Below are 15,575 nucleotides of genomic sequence, written 5' to 3'. Positions count from 1 at the left end.
GAAAGGGAAACAAGATAAGACAACAAAGTATGAGAAATATACAAAAATTATACCACAAACAGACAGTAAATGGCCACAGAGACCACAAAGAGATGCAATTTAAAACCAAAACTGCCAAAATAAAACCTCAAACCAGCACATCGTGCAAAACAAACTTCGGCCTTAAACAAAAATGGAGGAAAAATGGAGTGTTGCGATGTCCACGACAGCTTTTTTACTACATCCTCTTAAAACAACCTGGAAGATGGAATTTTATCACCAAAGCTCCAAGATGTTAAAACATTTGGGACATTTTGGGACCCTCCATTTTTTCTGATGTTTGTTGTGAGTGCTCCTCATTACCGCCCAAAGGTCACAGAGTGGGAGATAAAAAAAACTTCCACTCAAAACAAAGCCAACAATAAGTCTGCAGTGAGTGTTTAGTGTTCCTGAGCAGGTCGGATCTGTGGTGTCTGGCTCTTGACGACAGCTGTTGTTGAGAAGAAAGCAGTCTGATCCACGGAAGTACTTTTATTATTGTTCTTGGCCTCTGTCCTCGCTGCTCCTTCTGTGCTTAAACCTGCAATGAGTCATGCCACCCACACTCTAACCTCACATCCAGCCTCGCCGCTGCTCTCACCTCAATTACAGGCGACAGGAAAGTGACTTTCAGGAAATAATTGATTGTTCTCGCCGTCTCCAGCAGGAAGTGGAAAATGACTTCTGGACTCGTGCTGAGAGTTTTTCATCCTCACAAAAAAGTTTCAGCGTGCCGAGTTTGGAAGATTTGATGATAAGATTTTGCTGCTATAATAAAACAAGGATGACACGCTCCTTCAGCAGCTACATTAGAGTGAAACGGACGAACAGGTCAGAAAATAAAAATAAAAGGAAGGAAGGAAGGAAGGAAGGAAGGAAGGATGTCTAAAGGCTGAATAATTTGGAATTACACGCTCTATTGTATGTTCACTGATGAAAACACTCTTTCTCTGCAGATCTGAAACAAACAACCTTCAGGCCTACAAAATGAAGCTAAAGCTGCGGTTCCTATAATGACCACTTGAGGGCTACAGCAGAATAAACATGTTTACAGCCCGATACCCAAACTGTTTTAACCTCTGTGGACAGTTCTCCTCATAACAGCTGTTCAGAGAGCAAATTTATGGTATAATGCATCTTTTTGGATTTTGTTTAAAATAATGTACAGCTGCAGCCGAGCGCTGTCTGTAAAGCTTCTGCTTAAAAATTCAACATGGCCGACGCCATCAATGCTAACGCTCAGGCTGCAAAGATGATGTCATGCTGGCTACATCCACCACGCTTTCACCTGACACACATTTTTTTATATGGTCTTTTATTTATACACGAACTGATGTCATGCATCATTCTTGGGCTTGTCTTCAAAACTCGTCCAATGCAGAAGACATTCAGGTATCAATACACAGAGTTCAACATTGTTTAAGCAGAGAAATAATAATCAATCATAAAGTTTTCCAGCTGCACAAATGTGCCTAATGCCAGGAAACAGAGGCTGTAAATGAGAGCAGGGTGCAGAACAATCTGAGGTACAAAAGGAAAATTGACCAAACAATAGAAATTTTAGAGAAAGAACACATAACCCAAAGTGTAATTCCACATTAAGGACACAGGGGGGAAGTATTGTCATGAATGTGCTGCAGTGGGAAGCAGGAGTGAGTCAGAAAGAACCAGCATTTCCATCAAATGTTGAAAAAAATAAATCAATACAAAGTTTTTTTTCTTCATGAATCCTTTGCCTAACAATCATCAAAATCAACAAGCTGCTCCTGAAGTGCTCACGATGACATCAGCAGCAGCAGGTAACCAGCAGTAGGGCTGCCATAAATGATTATTTTGATAGTCGACTAGTCACCGATTATTTATCAGATCATGCATCAATTGAACGTAAAACGTACAGCTTATTGCACCAGCATACACCTGCTCTTATATAACTATCACTCACTTACAGCTTGAAGTGTTTAAGGTATGTGCTAACTATAAATAAAGACAAGATGATAAAACTTTTAATGAAATTTGCAGATTGTCTCGGTGGAGTTTAATAAACTCAGCTGTCCGCTCTTTGGTCTCTCGACCATCTAACACTTTTGTTTAATCAGTGTTCTGTTTGATGTTTATTCAGCTGTGTGAAAACTATAACTTTAATCTCAGCCAAGCCTATTTACTCAGGAACAAATAAAACACTGAAAAAACGTCAAACAATAACATTTTCAAGTTATCTAAGTGACTTATATATCATGTTTAACCTGAGTAGCGAAAAACCGCTGGGGATTTGAAAACGATGTGCTGGGAGTCCGATGTTCTCGCTGCTCTGGTGAGCCTTGACCTCCCGGTCTGCTATTGATCTGGTGGGTAACAGACATCTCTGAAAACGTCAGAGCACTTTTGCAAAAATGTGATGTCTTGATAAATCGAGCAGATATTTGAAGTTTACACTGCGACATTCTCCCCTGAAAGAGTAATATTAAAACTACGTAGCTGCTGCCATCGTTGGTAACTGGAATTGGCTGGGCCACGAAGGATACACCTGACTCATCCTTCAAATCTGGGGAAATGGAGGACACACTTCCTGGCTTCCATACAGATCCACACAAGCCACATAAGAGAACGAAGATGATAAGAATGAAGCTAGCAGATGATGTAAAAACGAAACACACAGTTATTTTGTTATACTTTTTAATCATTTTATATTAAAATCATATTTCCATCAAGAACCAGTTTGACTGAGCAGTGGGTTTACTTCAGGTCGGCTTTGAGACAGAATTTACTTTTTAATTTTATTGAAACAGAAGAAACATAAAAAAGTGACTGAAGCCTGCAGTCACAACATTCCCAACATGACACAGAGGACTGTTATAAAGCATATTTAATACAAAACAGTACAAAAGTGGAAAAAGACATTTGGCAAGAATAATGTTTAAATCTGGGGAAAAAAATCTGCAGAAGGATGCTGAGTTTGTGTCCTGAGGGCGGGTACAATGACTCGGTGCTGCTCTGTGTGGAGTTTAAATCAGATTTACGGTCTTTGTTGTGTCACCCGAGCCGCTCTGAATTAGATACACATTTACATACACACTGTATATAAATATAAACTGCGTACAGATACTGTATGTGCTGAGGCTGATGGTTCAGGTTTAAATCCTGAGGTTTTAAATAAAACTGTGGGTCCCATCCTTCTCATATTTATATTAGAAAGCAACATAATTTGGTTACTTTAGGGATACAAACAGGAAGTGTAATGTTTGGGCTAAAGTCTGAGCCATGTTATGCTTTATTTCTTTACATTTTGGCCATTAAAAATATGCCAAATTAGCTTTTAACACTTTCTGTTTGCAGTGCTGTCATGGCTGTGTGCACAAGTATCTCTGGTTTACTCTGATCCAGAAGAAAATCTAAAATGTGGATTATTTTAAGCCAAGTTCTGCAGTTATAAGGAGTATCATTTTTTCTATCATTTGCAAGAGGATTTTTTCATATTTGCTTACGACTGTGTGTCATGAGTCGGAGAAGGACAGCTTTATGGAAGCAGTGCTGCAAATACAATCACCAACTGTGTCACCAAGCAGCCAAATCAGCATCACTAACTTCCTGTTGGCTTTCAAAGAGGACAACTGGCATTTATAAGTCTTTATGTAAAATAAACCTCATCATAATCGACACAGTAAGAGAATTTGAAGTTGACAGACTTGCTGTGAGTTGCCTCCACCAGGTGGTGCTTTGGAATTGTTTGCTCTTCAGGTTTTACTTCTTACTTCCTCCACCTACCTCTTCATGTAATCTCTTAATCTAATATCAAAACAAATAAATAGATTAAATAATACACGATAAATAAAAGAAATAAAGAGGCCAGAGAAGTAAGCATAGAAGTCATAGAATTGAATTTGAATTGTATTACATATATTATAAATCATCTTGTGACACCTTAATTTTGCCTCCGCTTTGGTAACAATGAATGGAATAAGCAGAAAAAGATTAATACAGCCTGACCATCTGAGTAATGCGCAGCGCCACTGGAAACACTTCAGCTCACACCATCATCATTTCCACATTGTAATGTCCTGAACACTGCCCCCTTTCTAAAAACAGCATTTAGTCCCTGCAAGTGCTAATTTTAAAGTGCCCCTGCACCTCCTCGTATATAAAATTACAGTCACATAAAAAATAAAAATAAAAGTCACATCTTAGCAGAGAGATTGAATCCTCAGGCAGCACTGCTTTGTTCTGCTGTGTAAATGTTAAATGTTAAAAAAAACCCCAGAAAGCTGCCATTTGAATAAATCTACATTTAAAACCTGTTTATTCCTGTCGAAGTGCAGGAAATATTTTTTGCTACTCTGTCTTCTTTTTAAAATCTTAATAAAAACACCCATTTCTCCTTAATCCCATCTCACTGATCAATTACGCTTCATAAGAATTTTTGTTTGGTATTTTCTCGATTACTATTAAGGCTATAAAAAAGATACTTTAAAGTATTTACAGATATTTATTAATCATTTAAAACATCTTTGAGGTGTGAAAACTGTGTAAATCTGTGCAAGCGCTTGCTTTGATATGAACAACAACATATGAACTGAAAGCTCAGTTGCCTTACTCAAAGTAAGGCAACCAAAAGTATAAAACTGAAGAAACTATTGTGCCTTGTTAGCTGCATTTTTCAAGAGTCTTCCAAGATGAAGCATAAACTGTTCCAAAAGGTCTAGTTATTTTTTATATTAAATGTGAAATTATTGTGTTTTTAATGACCAAGCTAAGTCAGCTATCTGAGGGGCTAGACAGTTAGCTATTAGCTTTTAGGGTTTTAACAGTGGTGAAAAAAGAGGTGTTACTAATGGCATGGTGGTTAAAGTGCCAGTTAGCCATGAACTTCTCTTGCTCTCGGCGAAGGCGGTCGCACTTTTTTTTCCTCCTCCTCTCCTCTCCCTTAGCTTCCCTGCTTAGCCTCTTGTGTCCTTGTCTAGTCTCGTGTTTTTTTGTACTTTCCCTGGAACACTCTCTCACAGTCTGTTTCTAAAACCTAAAAGAGAATTATGGATTTGATCAACTGGTCTCTGAATGCAATTGACACCCTTTTCTCAACGAGAAGCCCCGGCTCGGGAGAGCCCGAGTGCCCTGGAGGAACTTTTCCTGCTGGATACACGATGGACGGGTGGCAGACATGCAGGGTCGTGTGCCTGGCGGGACTGTCGATCGAGGACGCTGAAGATATCTACCTATTTGGAACCATGATAACAGGGTTCTTGCTGATCAGAGCTGGCTTGGCCCTGGCTTATCGGAGAATTAAGGAAGCGGAATCGGCTGTTCAAACCCCCACAAGGCTGCCCGCTGGGATTGAAATGATAGGACGAGGCACGACTTCTCAGAATGGGCTCACTGAGTGCAGCATGGTTAAGATCTTGGAGAAGCTCACAGCTGCAGTGAATACTCAGAATAACACCTCTCAGCGTACATGGGATTACATCAAGGAAAAGTTTGCCCAGGATAACACCTCTGAGCGAAAGTTGGATAACATCTTAGAACAGCTCACTACGGTCGTGAGGTCTCAGAATCGGCTCTCTGGGCACAAGAATGACAAGACCACGGAGTGCAAGCTGGATAACATCATGGAGAAGTTAGCGGCTCTCCAACGGGAAATGGAGAGACCAGTGTCGGTGTCGGAGTGTTAAGAACAACTTTGAAATTCTCATGAGTTGTTCGCATAAAAAGAAAACCATCATCATAACTCGGCTATCCCTTCGGTGCCAGCTGAGAGCTCAAGGCTGGAGCCGAACAAAAACTCCCTGATAACGACTGTGTTTAGACTGTTCTTCCCATTCTATGCAAGGCCACCTGGGTTGGCTGGAAGACTGTTTACTTAGCCTGGCAGGGCGAAGGACACTGTCTCAGCTGAACTCTGGACATACACACACACACGCACACAGACATACACATGCAGATGTACACTCATCCCCCCTCTCCCCTCCAAACGCCTTCGACGCTTATTCCCTTCCGATGCTGACGGTGGATCATGGAGACCAGCGCATAGGCTGCAGGCCCGGATGTACTGTCTACATCGGCTGTCTCTCACCCTTTACCCACCACTGTTGCTTGTCATGTGTTTCTTTGGTGTATTAAGAGTTTTTTCATGTGCTATGTGCAGAGGTGTTTTTTTCTGTTCTCAAACTGATCTCCCTGTTGGAGCTCAGTCTGGGGGGAGTTATTTTTTTCTCTTTATCTTTCCTCATGTTGTGCTTTTCCATGTATACCTCTCTGACCTGTCTTCCCCATGTGATGTTTTTGTGTAATGTATGTATGGTCGGAGGGTAAGATGGCGCTGCCATTGCGTGCAATAGGTCGGCAGCCTTAACATGAAATTTCCCCTTGTGGGACTAATAAAGTTATATCAACAACAATCAACAATCAAATTGTTATTTTTGGATTTTTCATATATTAAATTTCCACATATCTAAAAGCTGAAGTCAATCTGATATACCTTGGATAGTACTTCAAGATATCTACAAAAGCATTGAAAAGGAAAAAACAAATAACAGTCAGCACTTTGAAACATAGCTTAGCACCCATATTCAAGTTTTGCGTGACATTTTGGATATGTGATGTTGTAGGGTTGAGTGAATAAGGCCTGTGTAAAGAGGTTTATGCTGCTGCACCAAAAACCTCCTTGCAATTGCTTTAGTCTTCCATAGCTTGCGAGGAAGATGCCAACTTGTCTGCAAACAATTGCCAACTACAGCAAACTGTTAACAATGTGACACACACTTGGTAGTTGCTGAATGTTGCAGACGATTTGCAGACTCCATTAAAAGATACAGGTGACCATGTCAAATACAAATCAAAGCAATATCAAGGAGAGGTTTTTTGATACAGCCCTCTTTTTGGAACCGATGTCTTCCAGTGACTGCAGCAACATGCATAAACCGCTTGCATGCCAATCATGGAATACACATTTTCCCTTTGCGTACAATAGCAGACAAGTTATGTGTGTATAATCCACGTGAATAGCTAAGTGATGATCAACGCCATTGTACGCTTTGTAAGGAAAAGCTATTTATAATAAGGGGCCTAGAGGCTCCACCCATTAGTTATCTTAAGAAAACAGCCATTTGGGTTGTTGGGGTCTTTGGTTAAAATTTGTGCTAGCATATAACATAAAGGCTCATATAAGTTTTTAACCTCTAACCTGGTGCTCATCCTACTGCTACATGTTAAAATGTCTTTTGCAAATGATTCCTGTTATCCATATCAGAAGTATGTAACTTCTATGCTTATGAACCTGGCTGCTCCTCTTTTGCTCTGATCATCACAGTATTCGCCACTAAATTTCATCTCATGGTTTCATGGTCTCAGATTTGTTGGTGGCAACAAAGCTTGCAGGAATTGTTAAACTCCTGCTCCATGTGTCTCCTCAGAAGGCTGCACATGTCACAGTTTTGCTGTACGTGTTTGGTTTGATGTTGAAAGGAACTGAACCTGCAAACACTGGCTGGCAATTTCACTTCAGTCGATCAGGGATCGCAGCACTGCCGCCATGCTGAGCCCTATAGCCAGGCTGCTCCATGTGGGCCTGTTCATGGGTCCACCCGCTTTCTGTTGTAAAGTGTAGTTACAGGTAGGGGTGGCATCAGTTTGGGTAGCGCTACCCACCGTCCGTCTAGTCGTTCGGGCTATGCGTCGTAACAGGAAGTCATGTTTAAGGGCAGAGTATTGATCCGGACCATACGGGACACTGAGAGTCTTTGTCAAAACCTCGTGACCTGGATATGTTACCTACAATAAAAGATATGGGAGAGCAGGACATACATTATGCATGCTTCCCTGGCAATATCATTAGAAATACAGTATACATTTTCATTGCTATGCAGATGATACCCAGCTTTATTTATGCATTTAACCAGGCGATATAAATCAACTAGTTAAACTACAGGCATATCTTAAAATACATTAAGACCTGGAAAATCTCCAATTACCTGATTCTATATTCAGACAAAACTAAGGTTACTGTACTGTGCCTTAAAAATCTTAGAAATATGGTATCTAACCATATGCTTTCTCTGGATGACATTTCCTTGACCTTCAGTAACACTGTGAGGTTGTCATTTTTGACCAAGATATGTCCACATTAAACAAATGAGTAGGACTTGCTTCATTTATTTGCACAATATCTTTAAAACTGGACCCATCCTGTCTCAGAGTGATGCTGAAAAACTAGTTCATGCACTTTGTAATTAATGAATGAATAATGAATAACTATTGTAATTCATTATTATCAGGTTGCTGTCATCACTTAGTGAGATCCAGTGATTGAGTTATTGAACATTTGCGAAGCAGCTAAAAAGCCAAAGACACTGCAGACTCACAGGTTAACATGTCAATCACATGGTATGCCCAACCTTAAGTACACCCTGCTTTATTGTGTTTTTATTTTTTACTCTAACATGACCATAATTCCCAAAACAAACATCATGTGGCAGTGAATATTTATTTGGGTTGAAGAATAAGCTGCACTGGGCTGTAAAGTCTTACTGTGAATGTGTAGTTCCCAGGCAGCAGCAGACGGTAGTATTCCCCGTGTTGGTTGGTTCTGAATGGACATATATTCCTGCGACCTCTGACCTCCACAACTGCGTTCTCCACTGGCACGCCTGAACCATCAAACACTTGACCTTTGACACCTTAACACCACATACCAGGTTATTATCAAGTACTGATACTGCTTCAATAGAGACAGGTGGACTCAAAGACAGAGACATACTGACCCAGGTGGACTTGCTGGATGTAGGCCAGCAGAGCCTTTTTGTTGTCGTTCCACAAAGCAGGAAGCTCTCTGGCTGGAGGAAACTTGCAGCAGGACAGTTCCAGAGTGATCTCCAAACACTGCCCCCACACATAGTTGTAATCCTGCATCCCACCTGATGCACACAATCAAACACATTCAGGTCCACACTGACGCTGAGACTAAGCTGCAGCAGCACAGATGGTCAGATGCTACTCTTACAAATATTTCGCTGACCATTTTAAACATCAGTTAATACTTTTGGTCCATGAACTGTCAGAAGATTAAGGAAATTCAAAATCTCTTTAAACGTGATCCTAAAAGGCATTTGATCTTTATGTCTTAATTTTGAGTAACCTCAGATAAGGTGTCTATTGGAGTAGTCCTGATTGAATAACCAGGTTTCTGGACTGTAAAACAGGATCCCAGTCTGTTTCTAATGAATGCCCACAACAAGAGTCAAATCTCCATTGTGACAATCAAATGAGCCCCTCGAGCCGTGCACAGTTCCCACATACGTGATAAGGTTACTGCAATCAGGTTTCTGCAGAACAACACCAGAGCGGGCTGCGCGGGTGCTGAGCACTCAGCAGCTCCGCATCGAGTTTCTGTCTTCAGAAACTGTCTCCAAATACGAAGAGATTATTTTTAAATGAAGATTATGTTTGAAAAATCGCAGGAAGTTCTTTTCTAGTTGTGAGAGATGCATTCTGGGTTGTTCCTAGTCTTAAAGCTGCATAGCTAGGGGATTTTTGTTTATTTTATGGTGACTTGGCGTATTTGTTTGGCCTTGTTTAACCTGCAGTAGTTTCCAAAGGTTCCTGTAACGAGTTTCAAATTCATGACAGTTAAAGAAAAAAAAGTTTCTCTACTGCTGAAATTAAACATTAAATTTGTCACAGATTAAGAGCTCACAAACAGTCTACCAAAAGTTTAATGTGAGGCAATATATGAGTTTATCCAAGATTTAAGAGGATTTATTTTAGAAGTGATTCCTTATGTGTCACTCAGAGATTTTAATGCCAGGGACTCTCTTCTCCTTTGAGGTATTAGAACATTTTAGGGAAGCTAAAGTGATGAGTGTAAGAGTATTTCCTGTCCTGTAGTTTTGCTGGGATGCTTGTCCTTCACTTTGACAATAAACCTTCCATTCCCACTATCTTGGAATATCTTTACAGTGTAAGCTTCAGCATTTAAAGTTGAAATTCACCCAACTTTCCAAGCAACACAAGCAATGAAAGTCTTGCTTAATTAAAATGGAAAAAAAAGCTGCTTTGCTCAGATAGAGCAAAAGATAAAAACTCAAAGAGTGAAGATGGAGAACCTGTAAAAGCTTTGTACAGTCATGATTCTTTGCACTGTGAAAAACCAAGTCCACCCTGTGATTCAGCAGATTGTAGAGCCTCCTTTTTGTGGCAAAAGGTTGAAGTAATGGTTCTCTGTATGACCTTATCAGACTGTCATTACTATAGAGAAATTTTGGTCCACTTCTTTACAGCGTTGCTTAGGTTCATTTAGGTTTGCAGCCTTCATGTGTGCATAGGTCTTTGAAGGCCCCACCACAGCACCTGAGTCAGGCTGAGGTCTGGACTTTGACTGGACCATTGCAGCACCTTGATTATTATCATTATTATAATTATTATTTTTTGTCATTCTGTTGGAGATTTGCTGCTGTTCTTGGGAAAATTGTCCTGTTGATCCAATTTTGGGGAAAAGTTGATGGTCGACTCAGTGATTGCAAGGTGCCCAAACCATCATCCTTCCACCACTGTGCTGACAGCTGGTATGAGGTGTTTGGTTTGTGCATCATGGATAAAGATTTCCACTTTGTTACAGTCTTGTGTCTTGTCTTGTGTTTTGCTCAGATGATACTTTACAAACTTTAACCTGTATCATGCTAACTGAGGCCTGTAGGATCTGAGATGACGTATTTGGGTTTTGCACAGTCTTAACTTCTTTACTTCTGGGAGGACTTAAAGAATAAATACAAAAATATGGGGTAAATCTGATCAGACGTCCACTTCTGGGGAGATTCTGGTACTGAATTAACACAAACCTGAATTTTGCAGACCTGCAACCTGCAAAAACTTCAGTGCTTATTTCACTGATGATCAGGTAATAAAGTCGATTTGATTATCAGCACCTGGCTGCTACTTACAGTAATAATTCCTATTGGCGCAGTGAGGATGCACTTAATTTTTCACAGGACTTCAATATAAATAAATTGTGGAGCAAAGCTAGTAGTGGTTATTGTAGTGGTTTTTCTACAATGCTAATCAGAAGGTAATCTTCTGTATGTTCTCTAAAGTATCACAAATCCCTGTGTGATCATTTTGCTATCCTTCTTTAAACACTTCAGTAGTAAATGAACTATTTTTGACAGAACCAGATGAATGTTTCCTGTTTCCAGTCTCTCTGTAAGCTAAGCTTAGCTAAACTCGCTGACCTTCCAGACGATACCACTGGAATCCGTTGGTGATGCCCTCCAGGAACGGCCTGCTGTCCATACAGAGGTTACCTTGGTACATGGAGGCGTGATTGTGGGAGTACTCCTTAGCCAGGTGAACAAACACGTCATTATCAGGAGCGATGCTAGCCCCGCCCACCAGTTCGCTACCTGTTTAAATGATGAGAGCAAAAGCCTGTGATTGGTGGTGATTCTTTGAGCTTTAGAATTATTTTGTTTCCAGCAGCACTTCCTGTTGCCTTTTCCTGAAGTTTTCCCCATGTTTTTTCTGTGTGTGAGTTTGCAGGCTGGTAAAGTTAATGCAGTAACTCTGACTAAATGACTGTTTAAAAATAGTTCTACTGAGCAGTTATAAATCTGATTATCTCGATAAACACACTTCCTTTTCTGCATTTTGAAGTCAACACAACAAATTCAAACAATACAAATACAAAACAAACAGGCTTTAAGCCATAGCTTTATGTGCTCCCACATAAACATCTGAAGTACAGCATTTAAAGAGTTTTAGCCTTTCAAATAAGAGATTAAGAGAAGCTAGATTTATTCAAACTCAAAATCTCTTTTCTTTCTTTTTCAGAACAACAGAATGAGCTTTTTATGAGCCGCACATTTTTTTTTCTGCAGCTTATCTGAGTCCTGGAGGCATCCCAGTGCCTGAAATACCTCAACTGACTCCTCCAACAGGTTTTTCAAAGCTCAGGTCTTTATTAGATTTTTTCATTATTATTTCAGATAAAGGGAGATTGCCAAACAAATATTTTATTTCATGCTGAAAACTGGTGTTTATTTTTCCTGTGAATATACCTTCTGGTCTGAGCCTCCCCTTTCTCTGCATTTGTAGTTTCATTCTTTCTGTCAGTACCCTGAGCCCGTGGCCATGAGGTGAGGGGAAGAACAAACTGTTAAATTAAGATCTTTTCTGAATATTCCAGCTCTATTATCTTTGAAAATTATAAATATTCCACATCTAGCACATGAAGGAAAGCTACTTGTTTAGAGGTGCACTCATCACACATTCTCTGTACTTGTATATTTGTCTGGTGTGTCTGAGGGCCTATTTCCTGCTTTGCATTCTCCATTTCACATGCTGCATATGAAGCAAGTAAGAAGCTCCAAAAACAATCTAAAAAGATCCACAAAAAAACGACTGTGGGACCGTCGTGGACGACCAGCTAAAGTCAGACTGCTGGATCTGCTGCTTACCTCCATTGCTGTTGTCGTAGGGGTAACTGGCCACCACAGCACCTCCATGAAGGTTTGCAGAGAGAACAAAACTCTCCGTCCTCAACCAGCCAATCACTGCTTGGACCTGAAACACATCATAGCATCCTGATGACAGAGGAAACTTAAAAACGCTGTCTCGTTCCAAAGCGAAACCAACCTCAGCTTCCCTTCTCTCCTCAAAGACCTGCTGACTTTGGACACCAGCGAAAGCATCCGGGAAGTCCCTGTTCAGATCAATGCCGTTGCCGTTGTACCTGACGGAGAAAAATGGTCACATCACGCATGAAAATGCTGTTTTCATTTCTGTATCAGGTCAGAGTACACAGCCTTCTTGGGTAGACTTCCTCTCTTGCCTGGGCAATTACAGTGAAATCAGGAGGGGTGTGACTTAACCTCTTAAACTTCTGTGCTAATCATAGTTTACCTCTTATATTTCTCGTCTATTTAAAAAACAAACTTTAAAAACTTTTTAAAACTTACAGTAAATTATAAGTCAGTTAGTGTATATAGCTGCTGCCAGGGCTCCCTTGAGCAAGGCACATGTGTTAAAAACAGTTCCCACGATACTCTGAGTGTGCAGGATGAGAGTGTCTCTATTTAAAGAGCAGCTGAGACACAAAATGATTTCTGTGGACAGACAGGCTGCCATCAGTTCACTGTTAATTACTGACGTTAAGAGATCACAAACATCTTTTTCATTGCGATCAGGCTGTTTCTGTCTTCATTATTGTCTCTGCCGTCTTCTGCTCTTGTTTTCAGGCATTTACAGAAGGATCCGATTTTTTCAAGTTTATTTGAACACTACACAAAGGAAATCCGAACTCACAAACATCCTGTGTTCTACTGGGATTTGTTATATTTCAGATCACAGCGAGGGCCGTCGAGGGGATCTCGATCGCATGACCCACTGACATCACGAGTCATGAGTGACCTCACAGGACTCTAACAGAACTCAGAGCACTGACTTATTTAGAAGCGCATTTCTGTCACATCATGTAGGGATCCATTGTGCTGTCCCTTATTTTTTTGTCATATCAATGGTGGATGTTCATATTAAACATGATAAGTCAGTGTGTGTATAATATACTTTTATTGTCTTGTTCTGAATGACGTAGCATATATATACTGAGTTTTTTCAAGTGACAATAACTAGTTATTATTAATCTCTCGCCCATCTTTCTCAAACTGGTTGCGGCTGCTAAAAAACGTTTTTCCTTTGCACTGTTGCCAAAGTAAGACAAATGTACAAATAAACTATAGAGCCTCTAATTTGTCACTTAGCACTAATTAGCAGATATTAGCTGCTTTGTTTATATTGTTCATATTGCATCTGTACGGTTTAGTTTAGCTAGCATTAGTGATAGGTTAGCACTAAAACCCCAAATGGTCACTTCTCACAAAAACCAACATGCAAGCAACAAAAATGCTAAAGCTGAGGCTTCAAAATGCCAGAGTCTGAAACCAGTCAGTGATGTCACTATGGTCGCGTCCATCGTTTATTTACTGACTATAGTTTCAGACCGTGGATGAAAGAAGTAGCTGCACTGAGGCTCAGTATGAGATAAATAAGGATTATTTTGATCTGTTAATCATGTAAAGCCGCTGTACTGAAGTCCAAGAGTAAAAATATGGACCTATTATCATAAAAGGTCTGATCTGAGTCTTTTATCTCCAAATAATGATCCAATTCTTCTTTGAAATCTCAAAAGTGAACTTCTTCCCTCATCCACCTGAACTCGAAAGGAAAAGTAATCCAGCCAATAGGACGATCCGATTCTTCTGGCACGTTTGTGTAGGAATTAGTGCTGGTATATTAAAAACAAGACTTCACCATCTCATTTGTCATCTCACTCACTTTCATGTGCTTAAGTGAAATGTTTCCTTATAAGGTTTGGAAAGCAGTGACCCCCAAAGAGACCACACACACACACACACACACACACACACACACACACACACACACACACACACACACACACACACACGCGCACACACACACACACACACACACACGGACTGAACCTATATGGGAGGCAAGTCCACATAATGAGACTGTTCCCACAAGCAGTTACTGCAGACATGAGTCTACTGTAAACAGAATATACAAAGACGACGAAACAATCATAATTAGATACTCACAGGTTATAATTGTGTGTGCATATGTGTGATATAGATCTACAGTGTGTGTGTTTATCTTGCTAATCAAAGTATTTTGGGTGCACCAATGAAGCTTAAGCTTACAAAACAATCAAGCTGTGACTGCAAGATATCTGTGTGTTATCTTGGCATTTAATCTCACACACACTCACACACGCACATACACAAAATTCTTCTTTGCAAACGTAAAGTGTGAGAAATATTTTCCAGCTTTCATGTTATGTTATCAATATGTTTATGCTAACAGTGGATCCCATGAAGAGGGCTGCTGATGGTGCGTAGCCTCAGTAATCCGAGGAACTTTACACCCAGTCAGCTGTAACTAAGTGGTTTAAGTCAAGTACTGCCCCTAAGCACGTTCCTCACAAATCTGAGGAACGTAAACTTTTAATACTACTTCATAGTTATTAAATGCTGCATAAATTTGGAGCTTTGCCTCTAAAAATATGAAATAAGACAGCCTCTCATAAGTCACCATAGTCATGGGTTATTTCAGTTTGAAATCTGGCCATATTTATTTGGACTACAAGCCTAATCAACTGGAGATGGTGCAGGACAACAACAGGATGTCCTGAAAGACAGCACACATCGTGGTGTTCCTACACTCAATGCTCTGCTGCTGATTGAGGAAGAAAACTGCAACTGCAGATCTTTTGATACCAGACTTGGAATGTCTCCATATGTCTGTGGATGAGACGACTCCCGGGGGAGTGTGGAAGTGCGTATAAAAAAAGAGACTGCCTTTCAAGATACGCTGTTACACCTTCCCAGAATCACGGTGACACAAGTTGCATTTACAGAGGCCAGCTCAGTCGCTGGGCAGCCTTTACAGGGGATAGTATTATATTTTCTACATATTCATTTTGTTTTGTGCAGTAAAAACAAGTCCAAGGTGTGGTTTTTTAAATTTTAATATATCTGACATAATTTTGGGTGCAGTTATTT

At 40.3% G+C, this 15,575-nt stretch overlaps 1 protein-coding gene across 2 annotated transcripts in view; it reads right to left on the bottom strand.

Annotated features, from left to right (window-relative positions):
- Positions 1-2,677: 2,677 nt before the first annotated feature.
- The window catches only part of cpm (carboxypeptidase M), a 32,901-nt gene continuing 20,003 nt past the window's right edge, over positions 2,678-15,575 (bottom strand). The window contains exons 5-11 of one of the 2 annotated variants that reach the window (XM_039601429.1): positions 12,631-12,727; positions 12,453-12,558; positions 11,229-11,399; positions 8,766-8,918; positions 8,533-8,681; positions 7,480-7,776; positions 2,678-3,801 (exon numbers count right to left, since the gene is read on the bottom strand). In XM_039601429.1, the coding sequence (XP_039457363.1) occupies positions 7,507-7,776; positions 8,533-8,681; positions 8,766-8,918; positions 11,229-11,399; positions 12,453-12,558; positions 12,631-12,727 (946 nt within the window). In that variant the 3' untranslated portion in view covers positions 2,678-3,801; positions 7,480-7,506. The remainder of the gene's footprint in view (positions 3,802-7,479; positions 7,777-8,532; positions 8,682-8,765; positions 8,919-11,228; positions 11,400-12,452; positions 12,559-12,630; positions 12,728-15,575) is intronic. The other variant, XM_039601430.1, reaches the window with a different exon arrangement.

The sequence above is a fragment of the Oreochromis aureus genome, linkage group 17 (assembly GCF_013358895.1).
Source record: "Oreochromis aureus strain Israel breed Guangdong linkage group 17, ZZ_aureus, whole genome shotgun sequence".
NCBI lineage: Eukaryota > Metazoa > Chordata > Actinopteri > Cichliformes > Cichlidae > Oreochromis > Oreochromis aureus.
The sequence above is the reverse complement of the archived record's forward strand: the minus strand, read 5'-3'. Positions and strand labels throughout refer to the sequence as shown.